General features: G+C 52.7%; 1 protein-coding gene across 1 annotated transcript in view; it reads right to left on the bottom strand.

Moving 5' to 3' along the window:
* Positions 1-27,077, bottom strand: part of ash1l (ash1 (absent, small, or homeotic)-like (Drosophila)) — a 412,201-nt gene that overhangs the window by 132,563 nt on the left and 252,561 nt on the right. The window contains 1 exon segment of the mRNA XM_072490632.1: positions 14,284-14,329. Within this exon segment, the coding sequence (XP_072346733.1) occupies positions 14,284-14,329 (46 nt within the window).

Here is a 27,077-nt window from a genome sequence, read left to right as displayed (position 1 = left end):
ACTGAGCATCAATGAGTAACTCAGACACTCAGTAAAACCCATTCAGACCGCACACTGTAGTCTGTAACACTGAGCCTCAATAACTAAGTCAGACACTCAGTAAAACCCATTCGGCCCGCACACTGTACGCTGTAACACTGAGCATCAATGACTAAGTCAGACACTCAGTAAAACCCATTCGGCCCGCACACTGTACTCTGTAACACTGAGCATCAATGACTAAGTCAGACACTCAGTAAAACCCATTCGGCCCGCACACTGTACTCTGTAACACTGAGCATCAATGACGAACACAGACACTCAGTAAAACCCATTCGGCCCGCACACTGTACTCTGTAACACTGAGCATCAATGACTAAGTCAGACACTCAGTAAAACCCATTCGGCCCGCACACTGTACGCTGCAACACTGAGCATCAATGACTCAATCAGACACTGACTAAAACCCATTCGGCCCGCACACTGTACGCTGGACCACTGAGCATCAATGACTAAGTCAGACACTCAGTAAAACCCATTCGGCCCGCACACTGTACTCTGTACCACTGAGCATCAATGACTAAGTCAGACACTCAGTAAAACCCATTCGGCCCGCACACTGTACGCTGTAACACTGAGCATCAATGACTAACTCAGACACTCAGTGAAACCCATTCGGCCCGCACACTGTACTCTGTACCACTGAGCATCAATGACTAAGTCAGACACTCAGTAAAACCCATTCGGCCCGCACACTGTACGCTGTAACACTGAGCATCAATGACTAAGTCAGACACTCAGTAAAACCCATTCGGCCCGCACACTGTACGCTGTACCAGTGCATCAATGACTAAGTCAGACACTCAGTAAAACCCATTCGGCCCGCACACTGTACTCCGTCACACTTAGCATCAATGACTAACTCAGACACTCAGTAAAACCCATTCGGCCCGCACACTGTACTCTGTAACACTGAGCATCAATGAGTAACTCAGACACTCAGTAAAACCCATTCGGCCCGCACACTGTACGCTGTACCACTGAGCATCAATGACTAAGTCAGACACTCAGTAAAACCCATTCGGCCCGCACACTGTACTCTGTAACACTGAGCATCAATGACGAACACAGTCACTCAGTAAAACCCATTCGGCCCGCACACTGTACTCTGTAACACTGAGCATCAATGACGAACACAGACACTCAGTAAAACCCATTCGGCCCGCACACTGTACTCTGTAACACTGAGCATCAATGAGTAACTCAGACACTCAGTAAAACCCATTCGGCCCGCACACTGTACTCTGTAACACTGAGCCTCAATAACTAAGTCAGACACTCAGTAAAACCCATTCGGCCCGCACACTGTACTCTGTAACACTGAGCATCAATGACAAAGTCAGACACTCAGTAAAACCCATTCGGCCCGCACACTGTACTCTGTAACACTGAGCATCAATGACTAAGTCAGACACTCAGTAAAACCCATTCGGCCCGCACACTGTACGCTGTAACACTGAGCATCAATGACTAAGTCAGACACTCAGTAAAACCCATTCGGCCCGCACACTGTACGCTGTAACACTGAGCATCAATGACTAAGTCAGACACTCAGTAAAACCCATTCGGCCCGCACACTGTACTCTGTAACACTGAGCATCAATGACTAAGTCAGACACTCAGTAAAACCCATTCGGCCCGCACACTGTACTCTGTAACACTGAGCATCAATGAGTAACTCAGACACTCAGTAAAACCCATTCGGCCCGCACACTGTACTCTGTAACACTGAGCATCAATGACTAAGTCAGACACTCAGTAAAACGCATTCGGCCCGCACACTGTACTCTGTAACACTGAGCATCAATGACGAACACAGACACTCAGTAAAACCCATTCGGCCCGCACACTGTACTCTGTAACACTGAGCATCAATGACTAAGTCAGACACTCAGTAAAACCCATTCGGCCCGCACACTGTACGCTGCAACACTGAGCATCAATGACTCAGTCAGACACTGACTAAAACCCATTCGGCCCGCACACTGTACTCTGTAACACTGAGCATCAATGACTAAGTCAGACACTCAGTAAAACCCATTCGGCCCGCACACTGTACGCTGCAACACTGAGCATCAATGACTCAGTCAGACACTGACTAAAACCCATTCGGCCCGCACACTGTACGCTGGACCACTGAGCATCAATGACTAAGTCAGACACTCAGGAAAACCCATTCGGCCCGCACACTGTACTCTGTAACACTGAGCATCAATGACTAACTCAGACACTCAGTAAAACCCATTCGGCCCGCACACTGTACTCTGTAACACTGAGCATCAATGAGTAACTCAGACACTCAGTAAAACCCATTCGGCCCGCACACTGTACTCTGTAACACTGAGCATCAATGACGAACACAGACACTCAGTAAAACCCATTCGGCCCGCACACTGTACTCCGTAACACTGAGCATCAATGACTAAGTCAGACACTCAGGAAAACCCATTCGGCCCGCACACTGTACTCTGTAACACTGAGCATCAATGACTAACTCAGACACTCAGTAAAATCCATTCGGCCCGCACACTGTACTCTGTAACACTGAGCATCAATGAGTAACTCAGACACTCAGTAAAACCCATTCGGCCCGCACACTGTACGCTGTACCACTGAGCATCAATGACTAAGTCAGACACTCAGTAAAACCCATTCGGCCCGCACACCTTACGCTGTAACACTGAGCATCAATGAGTAAGTCAGACACTCAGTAAAACCCATTCGGCCCGCACACTGTACTCTTTAACACTGAGCATCAATGACTAAGTCAGACACTCAGTAAAACCCATTCGGCCCGCACACTGTACTCTGTACCACTGAGCATCAATGAGTAACTCAGACACTCAGTAAAACCCATTCGGCCCGCACACTGTACTCTGTAACACTGAGCCTCAATGACTAAGTCAGACACTCAGTAAAACCCATTCGGCCCGCACACCGTACGCTGTAACACTGAGCATCAATGACTAAGTCAGACACTCAGTAAAACCCATTCGGCCCGCACACTGTACTCTGTAACACTGAGCATCAATAACTAAGTCAGACACTCAGTAAAACCCATTCGGCCCGCACACTGTACTCTGTAACACTGAGCATCAATGACTAAGTCAGACACTCAGTAAAACCCATTCGGCCCGCACACTGTACTCTGTAACACTGAGCATCAATGACTAAGTCAGACACTCAGTAAAACCCATTCGGCCCGCACACTGTACTCTGTAACACTGAGCATCAATGACTCAGTCAGACACTGACTAAAACCCATTCGGCCCGCACACTGTACGCTGTAACACTGAGCATCAATGACTAAGTCAGACACTCAGTAAAACCCATTCGGCCCGCACACTGTACTCTGTACCACTGAGCATCAATGAGTAACTCAGACACTCAGTAAAACCCATTCGGCCCGCACACTGTACTCTGTAACACTGAGCCTCAATGACTAAGTCAGACACTCAGTAAAACCCATTCGGCCCGCACACTGTACGCTGTAACACTGAGCATCAATGACTAAGTCAGACACTCAGTAAAACCCATTCGGCCCGCACACTGTACTCTGTAACACTGAGCATCAATGACTAAGTCAGACACTCAGTAAAACCCATTCGGCCCGCACACTGTACGCTGTAACACTGAGCATCAATGACTAAGTCAGACACTCAGTAAAACCCATTCGGCCCGCACACTGTACTCTGCAACACTGAGCATCAATGACTAAGTCAGACACTCAGTAAAACACATTCGGCCCGCACACTGTACTCTGTAACACTGAGCATCAATGACTAAGTCAGACACTCAGTAAAACCCATTCGGCCCGCACACTGTACGCTGTAACACTGAGCATCAATGACTAAGTCAGACACTCAGTAAAACCCATTCAGCCCGCACACTGTACGCTGTAACACTGAGCATCAATGAGTAACTCAGACACTCTGTAAAACCCATTCGGCCTGCACACTGTACTCTGTAACACTGAGCATCAATGACTAAGTCAGACACTCAGTAAAACCCATTCGGCCCGCACACTGTACTCTGTAACACTGAGCATCAATGACTAAGTCAGACACTCAGTAAAACCCATTCGGCCCGCACACTGTACGCTGTAACACTGAGCATCAATGACTAAATCAGACACTCAGTAAAACCCATTCGGCCCGCACACTGTACTCTGTAACACTGAGCATCAATGACTAAGTCAGACACTCAGTAAAACCCATTCGGCCCGCACACTGTACTCTGTAACACTGAGCATCAATGAGTAACTCAGACACTCAGTAAAACCCATTCGGCCTGCACACTGTACTCTGTAACACTGAGCATCAATGACTAAGTCAGACACTCAGTAAAACCCATTCGGCCCGCACACTGTACGCTGCAACACTGAGCATCAATGACTCAGTCAGACACTGACTAAAACCCATTCGGCCCGCACACTGTACTCTGTAACTCTGAGCATCAATGACTAAGTCAGACACTCAGTAAAACCCATTCGGCCCGCACACTGTATCTGTAACACTGAGCATCAATGACTAAGTCAGACACTCAGTAAAACCCATTCGGCCCGCACACTGTACTCTGTAACTCTGAGCATCAATGACTCAGTCAGACACTCAGTAAAACCCATTCGGCCCGCACACTGTACGCTGTACCACTGAGCATCAATGACTAAAGCAGACACTCAGTAAAACCCATTCGGCCCGCACACTGTACGCTGTAACAGAGCATCAATGACTAAGTCAGACACTCAGTAAAACCCATTTGGCCCGCACACTGTACTCTGTAACACTGAGCATCAATGACTCAGTCAGACACTGACTAAAACCGATTCGGCCCGCACACTGTACTCTGTAACACTGAGCATCAATGACTAACTCAGACACTCAGTAAAACCCATTCGGCCCGCACACTGTACTCTGTAACACTGAGCATCAATGACTAAGTCAGACACTCAGTAAAACCCATTCGGCCCGCACACTGTACTCTGTAACACTGAGCATCAATGACTAAGTCAGACACTCAGTAAAACCCATTCGGCCCGCACACTGTACGCTGTAACACTGAGCATCAATGACTAAGTCAGACACTCAGTAAAACACATTCGGCCCGCACACTGTACTCTGTAACACTGAGCATCAATGACTAAGTCAGACACTCAGTAAACCCCATTCGGCCCGCACACTGTACGCTGTAACACTGAGCATCGATGACTAAGTCAGACACTCAGTAAAACCCATTCGGCCCGCACACTGTACGCTGTAACACTGAGCCTCAATGACTAAGTCAGACACTCAGTAAAACCCATTCGGCCCGCACACTGTACGCTGTAACACTGAGCATCAATGACTAAGTCAGACACTCAGTAAAACACATTCGGCCCGCACACTGTACTCTGTAACACTGAGCATCAATGACTAAGTCAGACACTCAGTAAAACCCATTCGGCCCGCACACTGTACGCTGTAACACTGAGCATCAATGACTAAGTCAGACACTCAGTAAAACCCATTCGGCCCGCACACTGTACTCTGTAACACTGAGCATCAATGACTAAGTCAGGCACTCAGTAAAACCCATTCGGCCCGCACACTGTACTCTGTAACACTGAGCATCAATGACTAAGTCAGACACTCAGTAAAACCCATTCGGCCCGCACACTGTACTCTGTAACACTGAGCATCAATGACTAAGTCAGACACTCAGTAAAACCCATTCGGCGCGCACACTGTACTCTGTAACACTGAGCATCAATGACGAACACAGACACTCAGTAAAACCCATTCGGCCCGCACACTGTACTCTGTAACACAGAGAATCAATGACTAACTCAGACACTCAGTAAAACCCATTCAGCCCGCACACTGTACGCTGTAACACTGAGCATCAATGACTCAGTCAGACACTCAGTAAAACCCATTCGGCCCGCACACTGTACTCTGTAACACTGAGCATCAATGACTAAGTCAGACACTCAGTAAAACCCATTCGGCCCGCACACTGTACTCTGTAACACTGAGCATCAATGACGAACACAGACACTCAGTAAAACCCATTCGGCCCGCACACTGTACTCTGTAACACAGAGAATCAATGACTAAGTCAGACACTCAGTAAAACCCATTCGGCCGCACACTGTACTCTGTAACACTGAGCATCAATGAGTAACTCAGACACTCAGTAAAACCCATTCGGCCCGCACTGTACTCTGTAACACTGAGCATCAATGAGTAACTCAGACACTCAGTAAAACCCATTCGGCCCGCACACTGTACTCTGTAACACTGAGCATCAATGAGTAACTCAGACACTCAGTAAAACCCATTCGGCCCGCACACTGTACTCTGTACCACTGAGCATCAATGGGTAACTCAGACACTCAGTAAAACCCATTCGGCCCGCACACTGTACTCTGTAACACTGAGCCTCAATGACTAAGTCAGACACTCAGTAAAACCCATTCGGCCCGCACACTGTACTCTGTAACACTGAGCCTCAATGACTAAGTCAGACACTCAGTAAAACCCATTCGGCCCGCACACTGTACTCTGTAACACTGAGCATCAATGACTAAGTCAGACACTCAGTAAAACCCATTCGGCCCGCACACTGTACGCTGTAACACTGAGCATCAATGACTAAAGCAGACACTCAGTAAAACCCATTCGGCCCGCACACTGTACGCTGTACCAGAGCATCAATGACTAAGTCAGACACTCGGTAAAACCCATTCGGCCCGCACACTGTACTCTGTAACACTGAACCTCAATGAGTAACTCAGACACTCGGTAAAACCCATTCGGCCCGCACACTGTACTCCGTAACACTGAGCATCAATGACTAAGTCAGACACTCAGTAAAACCAATTCGGCCCGCACACTGTACGCTGTAACACTGAACCTCAATGAGTAACTCAGACACTCGGTAAAACCCATTCGGCCCGCACACTGTACGCTGTAACACTGAGCATCAATGACTAAGTCAGACACTCAGTAAAACCAATTCGGCCCGCACACTGTACGCTGTAACACTGAGCATCAATGACTAAGTCAGACACTCAGTGAAACCCATTCGGCCCGCACACTGTACTCTGTAACACTGAGCATCAATGACTAAGTCAGACACTCAGTAAAACCCATTCGGCACGCACACTGTACTCTGTAACACTGAGCATCAATGACTAAGTCAGACACTCAGTAAAACCCATTCGGCCCGCACTCTGTACTCTGTACCACTGATCATCAATGACTAACTCAGACACTCAGTGAAACCCATTCAGCCCGCACACTGTACTCTGTAACACTGAGCATCAATGACTAAGTCAGACACTCAGTAAAACCCATTCGGCCCGCACACTGTACGCTGTAACACTGAGCATCAATGACTAAGTCAGACACTCAGTAAAACCCATTCGGCCCGCACACTGTACGCTGTAACACTGAGCATCAATGACTAAGTCAGACACTCAGTGAAACCCATTCGGCCCGCACACTGTACTCTGTAACACTGAGCATCAATGACTAAGTCAGACACTCAGTAAAACCCATTCGGCCCGCACACTGTACTCTGTAACACTGAGCATCAATGACTAAGTCAGACACTCAGTGAAACCCATTCAGCGCGCACACTGTACTCTGTAACACTGAGCATCAATGACTAAGTCAGACACTCAGTAAAACCCATTCGGCCCGCACACTGTACTCTGTAACACTGAGCATCAATGACTAACTCAGACACTCAGTAAAACCCATTCGGCCCGCACACTGTACTCTGTAACACAGAGCATCAATGACTAACTCAGACACTCAGTGAAACCCATTCGGCCCGCACACTGTACTTTGTAACTCTGAGCATCAATGACTAACACAGACACTCAGTAAAACCCATTCGGCCCGCACACTGTACGCTGTAACACTGAGCCTCAATGACTAAGTCAGACACTCAGTCAAACCCATTCGGCCCGCACACTGTACGCTGTACCAGAGCATCAATGAGTAACTCAGACACTCAGTAAAACCCATTCGGCCCGCACACTGTACGCTGCACCAGAGCATCAATGACTAACTCAGACACTCAGTAAAACCCATTCAGCCCGCACACTGTACGCTGTACCAGAGCATCAATGAGTAACTCAGACACTCAGTAAAACCCATTCGGCCCGCACACTGTACTCTGTAACACTTAGCATCAATGAGTAACTCAGACACTCAGTAAAACCCATTCGGCCCGCACACTGTACTCTGTAACACTGAGCATCAATGACTAAGTCAGACACTCAGTAAAACCCATTCGGCCCGCACACTGTACTCTGTACCAGAGCATCAATGACGAAGTCAGACACTCAGTAAAACCCATTCGGCCCGCACACTGTACTCTGTAACACTGAGCATCAATGACTAAGACAGACACTCAGTAAAACCCATTCGGCCCACACACTGTACGCTGTAACAGAGCATCAATGAGTAACTCAGACACTCAGTAAAACCCATTCGGCCCGCACACTGTACTCTGTACCGGAGCATCAATAACTAAGTCAGACACTCAGTAAAACCCATTTGGCCCGCACACTGTACGCTGTAACACTAAGCATCAATGACTAAGTCAGACACTTAGTGAAACCCATTCAGCCCGCACACTGGACTCTGTAACACTAAGCATCAATGACTAACTCAGACACTCAGTAAAACCCATTCGGCCCGCACACTGTACTTTGTAACACTGAGCATCAATGACTAAGTCAGACAGTCAGTAAAACCCATTCGGCCCGCACACTGTACTCTGTAACACTGAGCATCAATGACTAAGTCAGACACTCAGTAAAACCCATTCGGCCCGCACACTGTACTCTGTAACACTGAGCATCAATGACTAAGTCAGACACTCAGTAAAACCCATTCGGCCCGCACACTGTACGCTGTAACAGAGCATCAATGACTAAGTCAGACACTCAGTAAAACCCATTCGGCCCGCACACTGTACTCTGTAACACTGAGCCTCAATGACTAACTCAGACACTCAGTAAAACCCATTCGGCCCGCACACTGTACGCTGTAACACTGAGCATCAATGACTAACTCAGACACTCAGTAAAACCTATTCGGCCCGCACACTGTACGTTGTAACACTGAGCATCAATGACTAAGTCAGACACTCAGTAAAACCCATTCAGCCCGCACACTGTACTTTGTAACTCTGAGCATCAATGACTAACACAGACACTCAGTAAAACCCATTCGGCCCGCACACTGCACTCTGTAACACAGAGCATCAATGACTAACTCAGACACTCAGTGAAACCCATTCGGCCCGCACACTGTACTTTGTAACTCTGAGCATCAATGACTAACACAGACACTCAGTAAAACCCATTCGGCCCGCACACTGTACTCTGTACCACTGAGCATCAATGACTAAGTCAGACACTCAGTAAAACCCATTCGGCCCGCACACTGTACGCTGTAACACTGAGCATCAATGACTAAGTCAGACACTCAGTAAAAACCATTCGGCCCGCACACTGTACGCTGTAACACTGAGCATCAATGACTAAGTCAGACACTCAGTAAAAACCATTCGGCCCGCACACTGTACTCTGTAACACTGAGCATCAATGACCAAGTCAGACACTCAGTAAAACCCATTCGGCCCGCACACTGTACTCTGTAACACTGAGCCTCAATGACTAAGTCAGACACTCAGTAAAACCAATTCGGCCCGCACACTGTACTCTGTAACACTGAGCATCAATGACTAAGTCAGACACTCAGTAAAACCCATTTGGCCCGCACACTGTACTCTGTACCACTGAGCATCAATGACTAAGTCAGACACTCAGTAAAACCCATTCGGCCCGCACACTGTACTCTGTACCACTGAGCATCAATGACTAAGTCAGACACTCAGTAAAACCCATTCGGCCCGCACACTGTACTCTGTAACACTGAGCATCAATGACTAAGTCAGACACTCAGTAAAACCCATTCGGCCCGCACACTGTACTCTGTAACACTGAGCATCAATGAGTAACTCAGACACTCAGTAAAACCCATTCGGCCCGCACACTGTACTCTGTAACACTGAGCATCAATGACTAAGTCAGACACTCAGTAAAACCCATTCGGCCCGCACACTGTACTCTGTAACACTGAGCATCAATGAGTAACTCAGACACTCAGTAAAACCCATTCGGCCCGCACACTGTACTCTGTAACACTGAGCATCAATGAGTAACTCAGACACTCAGTAAAACCCATTCGGCTTGCACACTGTGCTCTGTAACACTGAGCATCAATGACTAAGTCAGACACTCAGTAAAACCCATTCGGCCCGCACACTGTACGCTGTACCACTGAGCATCAATGACTAAGTCAGACACTCGGTAAAATCTATTCGGCCCGCACACTGTACTCTGTAACACCGAGTATCAATGACTAAGTCAGACACTCAGTAAAACCCATTCGGCCCGCACACTGTACGCTGGACCACTGAGCATCAATGACTAAGTCAGACACTCAGTAAAACCCATTCGGCCCGCACACTGTACTCTGTAACACTGAGCATCAATGACTAAGTCAGACACTCAGTAAAATCCATTCGGCCCGCACACTGTACTCTGTAACACTGAGCATCAATGACTAAGTCAGACACTCAGTAAAACCCATTCGGCCCGCACACTGTACGCTGTAACACTGAGCATCAATGACGAACACAGACACTCAGTAAAACCCATTCGGCCCGCACACTGTACTCTGTAACACTGAGCATCAATGACTAAGTCAGACACTCAGTAAAACCCATTCGGCCCGCACACTGTACTCTGTAACACTGAGCCTCAATGACTAAGTCAGACACTCAGTAAACCCATTCGGCCCGCACACTGTACTCTGTAACACTGAGCATCAATGACTAAGTCAGACACTCAGTAAAACCCATTCGGCCCGTACACTGTACTCTGTAACACTGAGCATCAATGACTAAGTCAGACACTCAGTAAAACCCATTCGGCCCGCACACTGTACGCTGTAACACTGAGCATCAATGATTAAGTCAGACACTCAGTAAAACCCATTCGGCCCGCACACTGTACTCTGTAACACTGAGCCTCAATGACTAAGTCAGACACTCAGTAAAACCCATTCGGCCTGCACACTGTACGCTGTAACACTGAGCATCAATGACTAAGTCAGACACTGACTAAAACCCATTCGGCCCGCACACTGTACTCTGAGCATCAATGACTAAGTCAGACACTCAGTAAAACCCATTCGGTCCGCACACTGTACTCTGTAACACTGAGCATCAATGACTAAGTCAGACACTCAGTAAAACCCATTCGGCCCGCACACTGTACTCTGTAACACTGAGCATCAATGACTAAGTCAGACACTCAGTAAAATCCATTCGGCCCGCACACTGTACTCTGTAACACTGAGCATCAATGACTAAGTCAGACACTCAGTAAAACCCATTCGGCCCGCACACTGTACGCTGTACCACTGAGCATCAATGACTAAGTCAGACACTCAGTAAAATCTATTCGGCCCGCACACTGTACTCTGTAACACCGAGTATCAATGACTAAGTCAGACACTCAGTAAAACCCATTCGGCCCGCACACTGTACGCTGGACCACTGAGCATCAATGACTAAGTCAGACACTCAGTAAAACCCATTCGGCCCGCACACTGTACTCTGTAACACTGAGCATCAATGACTAAGTCAGACACTCAGTAAAACCCATTCGGCCCGCACACTGTACTCTGTAACACTGAGCATCAATGACTAAGTCAGACACTCAGTAAAATCCATTCGGCCCGCACACTGTACTCTGTAACACTGAGCATCAATGACTAAGTCAGACACTCAGTAAAACCCATTCGGCCCGCACACTGTACTCTGTAACACTGAGCATCAATGACTAAGTCAGACACTCAGTAAAACCCATTCGGCCCGCACACTGTACTCTGTAACACTGAGCCTCAATGACTAAGTCAGACACTCAGTAAACCCATTCGGCCCGCACACTGTACTCTGTAACACTGAGCATCAATGACTAAGTCAGACACTCAGTAAAACCCATTCGGCCCGTACACTGTACTCTGTAACACTGAGCATCAATGACTAAGTCAGACACTCAGTAAAACCCATTCGGCCCGCACACTGTACGCTGTAACACTGAGCATCAATGATTAAGTCAGACACTCAGTAAAACCCATTCGGCCCGCACACTGTACTCTGTAACACTGAGCCTCAATGACTAAGTCAGACACTCAGTAAAACCCATTCGGCCTGCACACTGTACGCTGTAACACTGAGCATCAATGACTAAGTCAGACACTGACTAAAACCCATTCGGCCCGCACACTGTACTCTGAGCATCAATGACTAAGTCAGACACTCAGTAAAACCCATTCGGTCCGCACACTGTACTCTGTAACACTGAGCATCAATGACTAAGTCAGACACTCAGTAAAACCCATTCGGCCCGCACACTGTACTCTGTAACACTGAGCATCAATGACTAAGTCAGACACTCAGTAAAACCCATTCGGCCCGCACACTGTACTCTGTAACATTGAGCATCAATGACTAAGTCAGACACTCAGTAAAACCCATTCGGCCCGCACACTGTACTCTGTAACACTGAGCCTCAATGACTAAGTCAGACACTCAGTAAAACCCATTCGGCCCGGCACACTGTACGCTGTAACAGAGCATCAATGACTAACTCAGACACTCAGTAAAACCCATTCGGCCCGCACACTGTACTCTGTAACACTGAGCATTAATGACCAAGTCAGACACTCAGTCAAACCCATTCGGCCTGCACACTGTACTCTGTAACACTGAGCATCAATGACTAAGTCAGACACTCAGTAAAACCCATTCGGCCCGCACACTGTACTCTGTAACACTGAGCATCAATGACTAAGTCAGACACTCAGTAAAACCCATTCGGCCTGCACACTGTACTCTGTAACACTGAGCATCAATGACTAAGTCAGACACTCAGTAAAACCCATTCGGCCCGCACACTGTACGCTGCAACACTGAGCATCAATGACTAAGTCAGACACTCAGTAAAACCCATTCGGCCCGCACACTGTACTCTGTAACACTGAGCCTCAATGACTAAGTCAGACACTCAGTAAAACCCATTCGGCCTGCACACTGTACGCTGTAACACTGAGCATCAATGACTAAGTCAGACACTGACTAAAACCCATTCGGCCCGCACACTGTACTCTGAGCATCAATGACTAAGTCAGACACTCAGTAAAACCCATTCGGTCCGCACACTGTACTCTGTAACACTGAGCATCAATGACTAAGTCAGACACTCAGGAAAACCCATTCGACCCGCACACTGTACGCTGTACCGCTGAGCATCAATGACTAAGTCAGACACTCAGTAAAACCCATTCGGCCCGCACACTGTACGCTGTAACAGAGCATCAATGACTAAGTCAGACACTCAGTAAAACCCATTCGGCCCGCACACTGTACTCTGTAACACTGAGCATCAATGACTAAGTCAGACACTCAGTAAAACCCATTCGGCCCGCACACTGTACTCTGTAACACTGAGCATCAATGAGTAAGTCAGACACTCAGCAAAACCCATTCGGCCCGCACACTGTACTCTGAGCATCAATGACTAAGTCAGACACTCAGTAAAACCCATTCGGCCCGCACACTGTACTCTGTAACACTGAGCATCAATGACTAAGTCAGACACTCAGTAAAACCCATTCGGCCCGCACACTGTACGCTGTAACACTGAGCATCAATGACTAAGTCAGACACTCAGTAAAACCCATTCGGCCCGCACACTGTACTCTGTAACACTGAGCATCAATGAGTAACTCAGACACTCAGTAAAACCCATTCGGCCCGCACACTGTACGCTGTAACACTGAGCAATGACTAAGTCAGACACTCAGTAAAACCCATTCGGCCCGCACACTGTACTCTGTAACACTGAGCATCAATGAGTAACTCAGAAACTCAGTAAAACCCATTTGGCCCGCACACTGTACTCTGTAACACTGAGCATCAATGACTAAGTCAGACAAACAGTAAAACCCATTCGGCCCGCACACTGTACGCTGTACCACTGAGCATCAATGACGAAGAGAAACAAGTCAACTTAATTTCAGGTAAAACACATCAAGTTGCAAACTGCAATAAACACTAACAATTAACAGTTAAATCTATAAGGAGGATGTAGGGAAATGGAAAGTGCCTTACTTGATCGGATCTTTTTATAAAGTGGGACATCTGGCTTTTTGTACAGCTTCAAAATAAAGAGGAGAAAATGCAAGTTAGCAGCAACCGAATAAAATATTGTCGAGTGTACACACAGTGATTGCACGCCAGCAAGACTCAAACGTTTGTCACCGGAGACAGACAATGGGAAATGGGTGCCAATTCTGTAAAGGGCTTGAAGCACCTGTCCACTTTACAACATATACATGAGTGACCTGCATTCACTGGGGTTAGAACAGTTCTGGGCAGTGATGGAGCCCACGTTTCTGATCACGAGGAGCCGCTTGTACAGTGTGTGCAAACCATGAGGAGCCTTACACCCTGAAATAAACAATACGCTCTGCTGCTGGAGTCTTGTTGTGTGTTCAGTAAACGGCGGAATTTGAGACCGGGTCAAAGAAAATCTCAAAATGACAAGCAGATTTGAAATGTCTGGTCAGGAACTGCTTCAATGGCAGTGAGAGTTTGTGGCTTGAAGGGACAGAGAATCTGAAGATTGTAACAACAGCCTTGCCGTCTAACACATGGAGCAGGACATATTCAACTTTTAATATCGTAATGAAGCTATTTCGAGTTAGTCAGGGTGGAAGAAGTGGTTATGAATTTGATTAAAACCCACAATGGTCAATTTGTACAATTTGAGTCCACGAAGGGCAATTATTGTTTTCTGACCGATGCACCCGCCCAAGAAACAGCACAGGCTGGGGGGCAACTTGGAGCTTTGCTTCTCCCTATGGCTCAGTTACATACCATGTGCTAAATCCACCCAATTAAACACTAACAGCTGGAACAACACACAATCTTTTTGGCAGCAGAGAAAGCAATATGCAGTCTATGGACCAGACTGGGGTATGAAGGGGTAACATCCAAGCGGCACACACTGCTCTCACTCCAATCGATTGCTGGGCGCATCAGTCCCGATACCGGGAGAGCCTCCCGAGGCAGGGAGCTGCTACCTCACAGCTCGCCTTCCAGAGCGGGTGCTGCATCCGACTGGGCCAGTTGGGAGCTGGCAGAGAAGGACCCTGATTTTCTGCCGACGGCCGCTCCCAAGGGTGCAGGCTCCACCTGGTCCACCCTGTGGGGGCAGGGAGCGAGAGCCAGACAGGACAAGAGGACAACTTGAGGAGGAACCAGACAGGGAGTCACCCTCCGCTCACCAGCGGTCCAGTGTTACGACCACCAAGCGGTCATGTGTGCACAATACAACTACGACACCCGTTCACCTCGTACTTCCACTCCTCCCAGCCACAAGAACAAGTTTTCCTTTGTTCAAACTTCGGAGAAACAGTTATACACATTCCACTCTGCAGACTGTGCCAAGAAAAACACAACAGGAGAAGAAAATTCTCAACCGGGTTGGCTGTACATTTGAAATCTCCAAGGGACAGCCCAGCGAGGGAGGGAGAGAGAGAGAGAGAGACTGCTGCAAAAACACTGGGCACAGCACCAAACACAAATTTAATGATCAGCTTTCACAGAATTTAAGAACGGCACTACCGTCCTTACATGGGCATCCGAAACCTATTTGGTGGGGATATTTCACAACTGTAATTGAACTGTTAACCCAGTCATTGCACGGCACATTGAATGCCGCAATCGTGAAGGAACGCTGATATGTAGCTGTGCCTCAAAGGGTTTCTTCGTCCGTCAATCGACTGGATTGAAGGTACAGAGACAATAAGGGGCTGGTTTAGCACACTGGGCTAAATCGCTGGCTTTGAAAGCAGACCAAGGCAGGCCAGCAGCACGGTTCAATTCCCGTACCAGCCTCCCCGAACAGGCGGCGGAATGTGGCGACTAGGGGCTTTTCACAGGAACTTCATTTGAAGCCTACTTGTGACAATAAGTGATTTTCATTTCATTTTCATTTTTCATTTTCAATTACCGAGGTGGATGGCAAAAGGATCGAGTCTTATTTCACTAGTTTTTTTTTTTAATATAAGTGTACCCAATTCATTTTTTCCAATTAACGATCAACTTTTAGCGTGGCCAATCCACCTAACCAGCACATCTTTGGGATGTGGCGGGGCGAAACCCACGCAGACACGGGGAGAGCGTGCAAACACCACACGGATAGCGACCCAGAGCTGGGATCGGACCTGGGAACTCGGCGCTGTCAGGCAGCAGTGCTAACCACTGCGCCGCCGTGCAGCCCTTATTTGACTCTTACCTGACTCTAAAGAGTAAAGAGCAATAGCGAATCCGTGTGAGTGCGAGAGAGCGTGTGTGTGTGCGAGTGTGAAGGAGAGAGAGAGAGAGAGAGAGAGAGAAGGGGTGTGCGGCGACTGGAAGACTTGAAGAATATTGACAATTTTGGGGTTAAAAGCCTGGGGTTAGAGCGTGTTTGACTGCAGTGGTCATGTTTTGCAGAGTGTTTTGAGCAGCCAGAATGTGAAATTGACAAAGGAATGTGTTTTTCAGTCCAGGCTAATGGACTGTGGTTTGACTGGGGAAGTCCCTGGAGAGTTAATATGCTTTGCAGCTTGCAGAGATCATTTGTTTTTCAGCTTGGGGGAGAGGAGGTCATCACTGGGTGGAGCCAAGGAAGGCAGAGACACATTTTGAAAGAGAGGCAGAGTTAGGGAGAAGCTTTGGGAGAGAGATGAGGTCTGATGTGGCTACCACAGAGCCCACAATGCAGCTTTCTTTCCCAGTAGGATCATAAAAAAAAAAGCTATAATATATTAAAGCAGAACAGTCTTGTCTGAAGACAAGGAAGAGGCTGAAATAACCCAGGTGAAGCAGCTATTTGAAGACATTCAGCCAGTGTCTGAAGGGGTTCTAACCGCCAGGGTCCCGGGTTCGATTCCCGGCTTGGGTCACTGTCTGTGCCGAGTCTGCACGTTCTCCCCGTGTCTGCGTGGGTTTCCTCCGGGTGCTCCGGTTTCCTCCCACAGGTCCCGAAAGACGTGCTGTTAAGGTAATTTGGACCGAGGTAATTCTGAATTCTCCCTACGTGTAGCCGAACAGGTGCCGGAATGTGACGACCAGGGGCTTTTCACAGTAACTTTGTTGCAGTGTTAATGTCAGCCTACTTGCGACAATAAAGATAAAGATTATTAACCAGAGCCCCAAATTTGTTCTGCAAAGCAAATACTTCTCTCTGCTCTGCTGCTTTTTAAGCTGGATTGAGAGCTGTATGTTTCTTTGCTTGTCTAATGGGAAATTGTATAGTAGTGTTCAGGGGCAATTGTAAGTCTTTCCTTTCGGGTGTGAACTTAAAAAATGTAATATTGTATTCAGAATAAAGTTTTGTTTTAGAAATACCAAAACCTGGGCAGCACGGTGGCACAGTAGTTAGCACTGCTGCTTCACACCGCCGAGGTCCCGGGTTCGATCCCAGCCCACTGTCCGTGGAGTTTGCACATTCTCCCCGTGTCTGCGTGGGTCTCACCCCACAACCCAAAGATGTGCAGGCTAGGTGGATTGGCCATGCTAAATTGCCCCATAATTGCAAAACAGAATTGGGTACAATAAATTTTTTAAAAAAGAAATACCAACGGCCGATGTTTTCTTGGTCACTCCTGGAGCGAATCATTCTTTCCACACAGTTTTACAAACTAAATTAAAATATTGGAGTTTTGGTCCTGTATCCTTGTCAGTGTTGTGGTTTGGACTGGGAATGTAATGGGGGGCAGGAGGCAGAAAGAGAGGGGGCAGGGGGCAGAAAGAGAGGGGGCAGGGGGCAGAAAGAGAGGGGGCAGGGGGCAGAAAGAGAGGGGGCAGGGGGCAGAAAGAGAGGGGGCGGGGGCAGAAAGAGAGGGGGCGGGGGCAGAAAGAGAGGGGGCGGGGCAGAAAGAGAGGGGGCGGGGGCAGAAAGAGAGGGGGCGGGGGCAGAAAGAGAGGGGGCGGGGGCAGAGAGGGGGCGGGGCAGAAAGAGAGGGGGCGGGGCAGAAAGAGAGGGGGCGGGGCAGAAAGAGAGGGGGCGGGGCAGAAAGAGAGGGGGCGGGGGCAGAAAGAGAGGGGGCGGGGGCAGAAAGAGAGGGGGCGGGGCAGAAAGAGAGGGGGCGGGGCAGAAAGAGAGGGGGCGGGGCAGAAAGAGAGGGGGCGGGGCAGAAAGAGAGGGGGCGGGGCAGAAAGAGAGGGGGCGGGGCAGAAAGAGAGGGGGCGGGGCAGAAAGAGAGGGGGCGGGGCAGAAAGAGAGGGGGCGGGGGCAGAAAGAGAGGGGGCGGGGGCAGAAAGAGAGGGGGCGGGGCAGAAAGAGGGGGCGGGGCAGAAAGAGGGGGCGGGGCAGAAAGAGGGGGCGGGGCAGAAAGAGGGGGCGGGGCAGAAAGAGGGGGCGGGGCAGAAAGAGGGGGCGGGGCAGAAAGAGGGGGCGGGGCAGAAAGAGGGGGCGGGGCAGAAAGAGAGGGGGCGGGGCAGAAAGAGAGGGGGCGGGGCAGAAAGAGAGGGGGCGGGGGCAGAAAGAGAGGGGGCGGGGGCAGAAAGAGAGGGGGCGGGGGCAGAAAGAGAGGGGGCGGGGGCAGAAAGAGAGGGGGCGGGGGCAGAAAGAGAGGGGGCGGGGCAGAAAGAGAGGGGGCGGGGGCAGAAAGAGAGGGGGCGGGGGCAGAAAGAGAGGGGGCGGGGGCAGAAAGAGAGGGGCGGGGGCAGAAAGAGAGGGGGCGGGGGCAGAAAGAGAGGGGGCGGGGGCAGAAAGAGAGGGGGCGGGGGCAGAAAGAGAGGGGGCGGGGGCAGAAAGAGAGGGGGCGGGGGCAGAAAGAGAGGGGGCGGGGGCAGAAAGAGAGGGGGCGGGGGCAGAAAGAGAGGGGGCGGGGGCAGAAAGAGAGGGGGCGGGGGCAGAAAGAGAGGGGGCGGGGACAGAAAGAGAGGGGGCGGGGACAGAAAGAGAGGGGGCGGGGACAGAAAGAGAGGGGGCGGGGACAGAAAGTGAGGGGGCGGGGACAGAAAGAGAGGGGGCGGGGACAGAAAGAGAGGGGGCGGGGACAGAAAGAGAGGGGGCGGGGACAGAAAGAGAGGGGGCGGGGACAGAAATAGAGGGGGCGGGGACAGAAATAGAGGGGGCGGGGACAGAAATAGAGGGGGCGGGGACAGAAATAGAGGGGGCGGGGATGGAAATAGAGGGGGCGGGGATGGAAATAGAGGGGGCGGGGACAGAAAGAGGGGGAGAGGGGGCAGAAAGAGAGTTAGCGCGGTTAAGTGAATGAGAGAAATTGAGTGAGAGAGACAGTGCAAGTATGTGTGAGACAGAGAGAGAGAGAGAGAGAGTGAGTGCGAGTGTGAGAGTTCGAGAGGGTGAGAGAGCGCGAGTGTGTGAGAGAGCGCGAGTGTGTGAGAGAGCGCGAGTGTGAGAGAGCGCGCGAGTGTGTGAGAGCGCGCGAGTGTGTGAGAGAGCGCGAGTGTGTGAGAGAGCGCGAGTGTGTGAGAGAGCGCGAGTGTGTGAGAGCGCGAGTGTGTGAGAGCGCGAGTGTGTGAGAGCGCGAGTGTGTGAGAGCGCGCGAGTGTGTGAGAGCGCGCGAGTGTGTGAGAGAGCGCGAGTGTGTGAGAGAGCGCGAGTGTGTGAGAGAGCGCGAGTGTGTGAGAGAGCGCGAGTGTGTGGGAGAGCGCGAGTGTGTGAGAGAGCGCGAGTGTGTGAGAGAGCGCGAGTGTGTGAGAGAGCGCGAGTGTGTGAGAGAGCGCGAGTGTGTGAGAGAGCGCGAGTGTGTGAGAGAGCGCGAGTGTGTGAGAGAGCGCGAGTGTGTGAGAGAGCGCGAGTGTGTGAGAGAGCGCGAGTGTGTGAGAGAGCGCGAGTGTGTGAGAGAGCGCGAGTGTGTGAGAGAGCGCGAGTGTGTGAGAGAGCGCGAGTGTGTGAGAGAGAGCACAAGCGTGTGAGAGAGAGCGCAAGCGTGTGAGAGCGCGAGTGTGTGTGAGAGTGCGTGTGTGAGAGAGCGCGAGTGTGTGTGAGAGAGCGTGAGTGTGTGAGAGAGAGCGCGAGTGTGAGAGAGAGAGCATGAGTGTGTGTGAGAGAGCGCGAGTGTGTGAGAGAGCGTGAGTGTGTGAGAGAGAGCGCGAGTGTGAGAGAGAGAGCATGAGTGTGTGTGAGAGAGCGCGAGTGTGTGAGAGTGCGAGAGAGAGAGTGCGAGTGTGTGAGAGAGTGCGAGTGTGTGAGAGAGTGCGAGTGTGAGAGTTCGAGAGGGTGAGAGAGTGCGAGCGTGGGAGTGCGAGTGTGTGAGAGAGTGCGAGTGTGTGAGAGAGTGAGAGTGTGTGTGTGAGAGAGTGAGAGTGTGTGTGAGAGAGAGTGCGAGTGTGTGAGAGCGCGAGTGTGTGTGAGAGAGCGCGAGTGTGTGTGAGAGAGCGCGAGTGTGAGAGCGCGAGTGTGTGAGAGAGCGCGAGTGTGTGAGAGAGCGCGAGTGTGTGAGAGAGCGCGAGTGTGTGAGAGAGCGCGAGTGTGTGAGAGAGCGCGAGTGTGTGTGAGAGAGCGCGAGTGTGTGAGAGAGCGCAAGCGTGTGTGAGAGAGCGCAAGCGTGTGAGAGAGAGCGCAAGCGTGTGAGAGAGAGCGCAAGCGTGTGAGAGAGAGCGCAAGCGTGTGAGAGAGAGCGCAAGCGTGTGAGAGAGAGCGCAAGCGTGTGAGAGCGCGAGTGTGTGTGAGAGTGCGTGTGTGAGAGAGCGTGAGTGTGTGAGAGAGAGAGTGCGAGTGTGTGAGAGAGAGAGTGCGAGTGTGTGAGAGAGAGAGTGCGAGTGTGTGAGAGAGAGAGTGCGAGTGTGTGAGAGAGAGAGTGCGAGTGTGTGAGAGAGAGAGTGCGAGTGTGTGAGAGTGCGAGTGTGTGAGAGAGTGCGAGTGTGTGAGAGAGTGCGAGTGTGTGAGAGAGTGCGAGTGTGTGAGAGAGTGCGAGTGTGTGAGAGAGTGCGAGTGTGTGAGAGAGTGCGAGTGTGTGAGAGAGAGAGTGCGAGTGTGTGAGAGAGTGCGAGTGTGTGAGAGAGTGCGAGTGTGTGAGAGAGAAAGTGCGAGTGTGTGAGAGAGAGCGAGTGTGTGAGAGAGAGAGTGCGAGTGTGTGAGAGAGAGAGTGCGAGTGTGTGAGAGAGAGAGTGCGAGTGTGTGAGAGAGAGAGTGCAAGAGAGTGAATGCGAGAGAGAGAGAGAGAGAGAGATGTCAGTTGGGTGCCAGCACCTTCAAGATAGGAAGGGAGGCGGCGGTGGTGCAGGGTGGAAATGAAACATGATCACTTGGCAGTTGCACGACTGAGATTCCAGTTGAAATCATTTACAACCAAAAGCTTATCAGTCAATTGCAATGGAGCTCTGGCCTTCCTGGCCCAGCACGGTTATGTGCTTTAATTGAAAAGGGTTCCAAATGTACACAAAACAATGTCCAGTTAACTCTTTGAGAAACACAGCAGCAATTCTCCACCCAAACTGAAATTCGACACATGCAGCTGCCTTCGAGAGACAGCTGCTGTCAACATCTCCCATTCCAGCTTGTGTGTGGGCGCTTCAGCATCTCAACTTCACTGGAGAGACGAGGGCAACAGTTACAACTTCAGAGCCTTCTCTATCCAATTAAGTCAATGACAACTGTCTCAAAATTGAATGCAGAGGAAAAGACATTTTGGCAAAATGAAATGAATGGCTCTCCCCATTGCATTTCCTTCAGTCGTTGTGTGCGCGTGGGTGTGTGTGTCTGTGTGCGCGTGGGTGTGTGTGTCTGTGTGCGCGTGGGTGTGTGTGTCTGTGTGGGTGTGTGTGCCTGTGTGCGCGTGGGTGTGTGTGCCTGTGTGCGCGTGGGTGTGTGTGTCTGTGTGCGCGTGGGTGTGTGTGTCTGTGTGCGCGTGGGTGTGTGTGTCTGTGTGCGCGTGGGTGTGTGTGTCTGTGTGCGTGTGGGTGTGTGTGTCTGTGTGCGTGTGGGTGTGTGTGTCTGTGTGCGCGTGGGTGTGTGTGTCTGTGTGGGTGTGTGTGCCTGTGTGCGCGTGGGTGTGTGTGCCTGTGTGCGCGTGGGTGTGTGTGTCTGTGTGCGCGTGGGTGTGTGTGTCTGTGTGCGCGTGGGTGTGTGTGTCTGTGTGCGTGTGGGTGTGTGTGTCTGTGTGCGTGTGGGTGTGTGTGTCTGTGTGCGCGTGGGTGTGCGCGTGGGTGTGTGTCTGTGGGCGCGTGAGTGTGTGTGTCTGTGTGCGCGTGAGTGTGTGTGTCTGTGTGCGCGTGGGTGTGCGAGTCTGTGTGCGCGTGGGTGTGTGTGTCTGTGCGCGCGTGGGTGTGCGTGTCTGTGTGCGCGTGGGTGTGCGCATGGGTGTGCGCGTGGGTGTGTGTCTGTGTGCGCGTGGGTGTGTGTCTGTGTGCGCGTGGGTGTGTGTGTCTGTGTGCGCGTGAGTGTGTGTGTCTGTGTGCGCGTGAGTGTGTGTGTCTGTGTGCGCGTGAGTGTGTGTGTCTGCGCGTGAGTGTGTGTGTCTGTGTGCGCGTGGGTGTGCGCGTGGGTATGCGCGTGGGTGTGTGTGTCTGTGTGCGCGTGGGTGTGTGTGTGTGCGCGCGCGTGTGTGTCTGTGTGCGCGTGAGTGTGTGTGTCTGTGTGCGTGTGGGTGTGTGTGTCTGTGTGCGCGTGGGTGTGTGTGTCTGTGTGCGCGTGGGTGTGTGTGTCTGTGTGCGCGTGAGTGTGTGTGTCTGTGTGTGCGTGAGTGTGTCTGTGTGCGCGTGAGTGTGTGTGTCTGTGTGCGCGTGGGTGTGTGTGTCTGTGTGCGCGTGGGTGTGTGTGTCTGTGTGCGCGTGAGTGTGTGTGTCTGTGTGTGCGTGAGTGTGTCTGTGTGCGCGTGAGTGTGTGTGTCTGTGTGCGTGTGGGTGTGTGTGTCTGTGTGCGCGTGGGTGTGTGTGTCTGTGTGCGCGTGAGTGTGTGTCTGTGTGCGCGTGAGTGTGTGTCTGTGTGCGCGTGAGTGTGTGTGTCTGTGTGCGCGTGAGTGTGTGTGTCTGTGTGCGCGTGAGTGTGTGTGTCTGTGTGCGCGTGAGTGTGTGTGCGCGTGAGTGTGTGTGCGCGTGAGTGTGTGCGCGCGTGAGTGTGTGTGTCTGTGTGCGCGTGAGTGTGTGTGTCTGTGTGCGCGTGAGTGTGTGTGTCTGTGTGCACGTGAGTGTGTGTCTGTGTGCGCGTGGGTGTGCGCGTGGGTGTGTGTCTGTGTGCGCGTGAGTGTGTGTGTCTGTGTGCGTGTGTGTGTCTGTGTGCGCGTGAGTGTGTGTGTCTGTGTGCGTGTGTGTGTCTGTGTGCGCGTGAGTGTGTGTGTCTGTGTGCGTGTGTGTGTCTGTGTGCGCGTGGGTGTGTGTGTCTGTGTGCGCGTGAGTGTGTGTGTCTGTGTGCGCGTGAGTGTGTGTGTCTGTGTGCGCGTGGGTGTGTGTGTCTGTGTGCGTGTGGGTGTGCGTGTCTGTGTGCGTGTGGGTGTGTGTGTCTGTGTGCGCGTGGGTGTGTGTGTCTGTGTGCGCGTGGGTGTGCGCGTGGGTGTGTGTCTGTGCGCGCGTGAGTGTGTGTGTCTGTGTGCGCGTGAGTGTGTGTGTCTGTGTGCGCGTGGGTGTGCGAGTCTGTGTGCGCGTGGGTGTGTGTGTCTGTGTGTGTGCGCGCGCGCGTGTGCGCGTGGGTGTGAGTGTCTGTGCGCGCGTGGGTGTGTGTCTGTGTGCGCGTGGGTGTGTGTGTCTGTGTGCGCGTGGGTGTGTGTGTCTGTGTGCGCGTGGGTGTGTGTGTGTGCGCGCGTGGGTGTGTGTGTCTGTGTGCGCGTGGGTGTGTGTGTCTGTGTGCGCGTGGGTGTGTGTGTCTGTGTGCGCGTGGGTGTGTGTGTCTGTGTGCGCGTGGGTGTGTGTGTCTGTGTGCGCGTGGGTGTGTGTGTCTGTGTGCGCGTGGGTGTGTGTGTCTGTGTGCGTGTGGGTGTGTGTGTCTGTGTGCGCGTGGGTGTGCGCGTGGGTGTGTGTTGTGTGCGCGTGAGTGTGTGTGGCTGTGCGCGCGTGGGTGTGTGTGTCTGTGCGCGCGTGGGTGTGTGTGTCTGTGTGCGCGTGGGTGTGCGCGTGGGTGTGCGCGTGGGTGTGCGCATGGGTGTGCGCATGGGTGTGCGCGTGGGTGTGCGCGTGGGTGTGCGCGTGGGTGTGCGCGTGGGTGTGTGTCTGTGTGCGCGTGGGTGTGTGTCTGTGTGCGCGTGGGTGTGTGTGTCTGTGCGCGCGTGGGTGTGTGTCTGTGTGCGCGTGGGTGTGCGCATGGGTGTGCGCGTGGGTGTGTGTGCGCGCGCGTGGGTGTGTGTCTGTGTGCGCGTGGGTGTGTGTGTCTGTGTGCGCGTGTGTGTGTGTGTGTCTGTGTGCGCGTGGGTGTGTGTGTCTGTGTGCGCGTGAGTGTGTGTGTCTGCGCGTGAGTGTGTGTGTCTGTGTGCGCGTGGGTGTGCGCGCGTGGGTGTGCGCGTGGGTGTGTGTGTCTGTGTGCGCGTGGGTGTGTGTGTCTGTGGGTGTGTGTGTCTGTGTGCGCGTGGGTGTGTGTGTCTGTGTGCACGTGGGTGTGTGTCTGTCTGCGCATGGGTGTGTGTGTCTGTGTGCGTGTGGGTGTGTGTGTCTGTGTGCGCGTGGGTGTGTGTGTGTGCGCGCGTGTGTGTCTGTGTGCGCGTGAGTGTGTGTGTCTGTGTGCGCGTGAGTGTGTGTGTCTGTGTGCGTGTGGGTGTGTGTGTCTGTGTGCGTGTGGGTGTGTGTGTCTGTGTGCGTGTGGGTGTGTGTGTCTGTGTGCGCGTGAGTGTGTGTGTCTGTGTGCGCGTGAGTGTGTGTGTCTGTGTGCGCGTGAGTGTGTCTGTGTGCGTGTGGGTGTGTGTCTGTGTGCGTGTGGGTGTGTGTGTCTGTGTGCGCGTGGGTGTGTGTGTCTGTGTGCGCGTGAGTGTGTGTCTGTGTGCGCGTGAGTGTGTGTGTGTGCGCGTGAGTGTGTGTGCGCGTGAGTATGTGTGTCTGTGTGCGCGTGAGTGTGTGTGTCTGTGTGCGTGTGTGTGTCTGTGTGCGCGTGGGTGTGTGTGTCTGTGTGCGCATGAGTGTGTGTGTCTGTGTGCGCGTGTGTGTGTGTGTCTGTGTGCGCGTGAGTGTGTGTGTCTGTGTGCGCGTGAGTGTGTGTGTCTGTGTGCGTGTGGGTGTGTGTGTCTGTGTGCGTGTGGGTGTGTGTGTCTGTGTGCGTGTGGGTGTGTGTGTCTGTGTGCGCGTGAGTGTGTGTGTCTGTGTGCGCGTGAGTGTGTGTGTCTGTGTGCGCGTGAGTGTGTCTGTGTGCGTGTGGGTGTGTGTGTCTGTGTGCGTGTGGGTGTGTGTGTCTGTGTGCGCGTGGGTGTGTGTGTCTGTGTGCGCGTGAGTGTGTGTCTGTGTGCGCGTGAGTGTGTGTGTGTGCGCGTGAGTGTGTGTGCGCGTGAGTATGTGTGTCTGTGTGCGCGTGAGTGTGTGTGTCTGTGTGCGTGTGTGTGTCTGTGTGCGCGTGGGTGTGTGTGTCTGTGTGCGCATGAGTGTGTGTGTCTGTGTGCGCGTGAGTGTGTGTGTCTGTGTGCGCGTGGGTGTGTGTGTCTGTGTGCGTGTGGGTGTGTGTGTCTGTGTGCGTGTGGGCGCGTTTGTGTGGGCGTGTGTGTGTGTGCGGGGGTGGGCACGTGTGTGGGCGTGTGTGTGGGCGTGTGTGTGGGTGAGTGTGGGCGCGTGTGGGGGCGTGCGTGGGGGCGTGCGTGCGTGGGGGCGTGCGTGCGTGGGGGCGTGCGTGCGTGGGGGCGTGCGTGCGTGGGGGCGTGCGTGCGTGGGGGCGTGCGTGCGTGGGGGCGTGCGTGCGTGGGGGCGTGCGTGCGTGGGGGCGTGCGTGCGTGGGGGCGTGGGGGCGTGCGTGCGTGGGGGCGTGCGTGCGTGGGGGCGTGCGTGCGTGGGGGCGTGCGTGCGTGGGGGCGTGCGTGCGTGGGGGCGTGCGTGCGTGGGGGCGTGCGTGCGTGGGGGCGTGCGTGCGTGGGGGCGTGCGTGCGTGGGGGCGTGCATGCGTGGGGGCGTGCATGCGTGGGGGCGTGCATGCGTGGGGGCGTGCGTGCGTGGGGGCGTGCGTGGGGGTGTGCGTGGGGGTGTGCGTGGGGGCGTGCGTGGGGGCGTGCGTGCGTGGGGGCGTGCGTGCGTGGGGGCGTGCGTGCGTGGGGGCGTGCGTGCGTGGGGGCGTGCGTGCGTGGGGGCGTGCGTGCGTGGGGGCGTGCGTGCGTGGGGGCGTGCGTAAGGGTGTGCGTGGGGGTGTGCGTGGGGGTGTGCGTGGGGGTGTGCGTGGGGGCGTGCGTGCGTGGGGGCGTGCGTGCGTGGGGGCGTGCGTGCGTGGGGGCGTGCGTGCGTGGGGGCGTGCGTGCGTGGGGGCGTGCGTGCGTGGGGGCGTGCGTGCGTGGGGGCGTGCGTGCGTGGGGGTGTGCGTGCGTGGGGGTGTGCGTGCGTGGGGGTGTGCGTGCGTGGGGGTGTGCGTGCGTGGGGGTGTGCGTGCGTGCACATGCGAGCGTGCGTGTGGGGTGTGTGCGCGCACGTGCGAGCGTGATGTGTGAGCGTGGTGCGTGCGTGCATATGGGTGGGTGTGTGCGTGGACTGCCTGCGCTGGAAAATATTTTCATATTTGCAGCCATTATCTCAACTATGGTTTGGTGAATTCTGCTTTGCACTTGTTTAAACAGGAAGCAGCGGAGTTAGTGTGAAAATATCTCTGGCACGGTGAAATACACTTGGGTTCATTTAACCTTAAACACGTTAAGCCAACTGCCCCCCCACGTCCCCCCCGCTCCACCCACCCCCGTCACGAGGGGCTGCGGAGGGAGCTCCAGCAGACCGGGAGATGCTGGCCCTCTTGGTCTTCACTCAAACGGCGCGCAGACCTCCTGGCTGGTATCACG

The sequence above is a fragment of the Scyliorhinus torazame genome, chromosome 26 (assembly GCF_047496885.1).
Source record: "Scyliorhinus torazame isolate Kashiwa2021f chromosome 26, sScyTor2.1, whole genome shotgun sequence".
In the NCBI taxonomy this organism is placed as follows: Eukaryota; Metazoa; Chordata; class Chondrichthyes; order Carcharhiniformes; family Scyliorhinidae; genus Scyliorhinus; species Scyliorhinus torazame.
The sequence above is the reverse complement of the archived record's forward strand: the minus strand, read 5'-3'. Positions and strand labels throughout refer to the sequence as shown.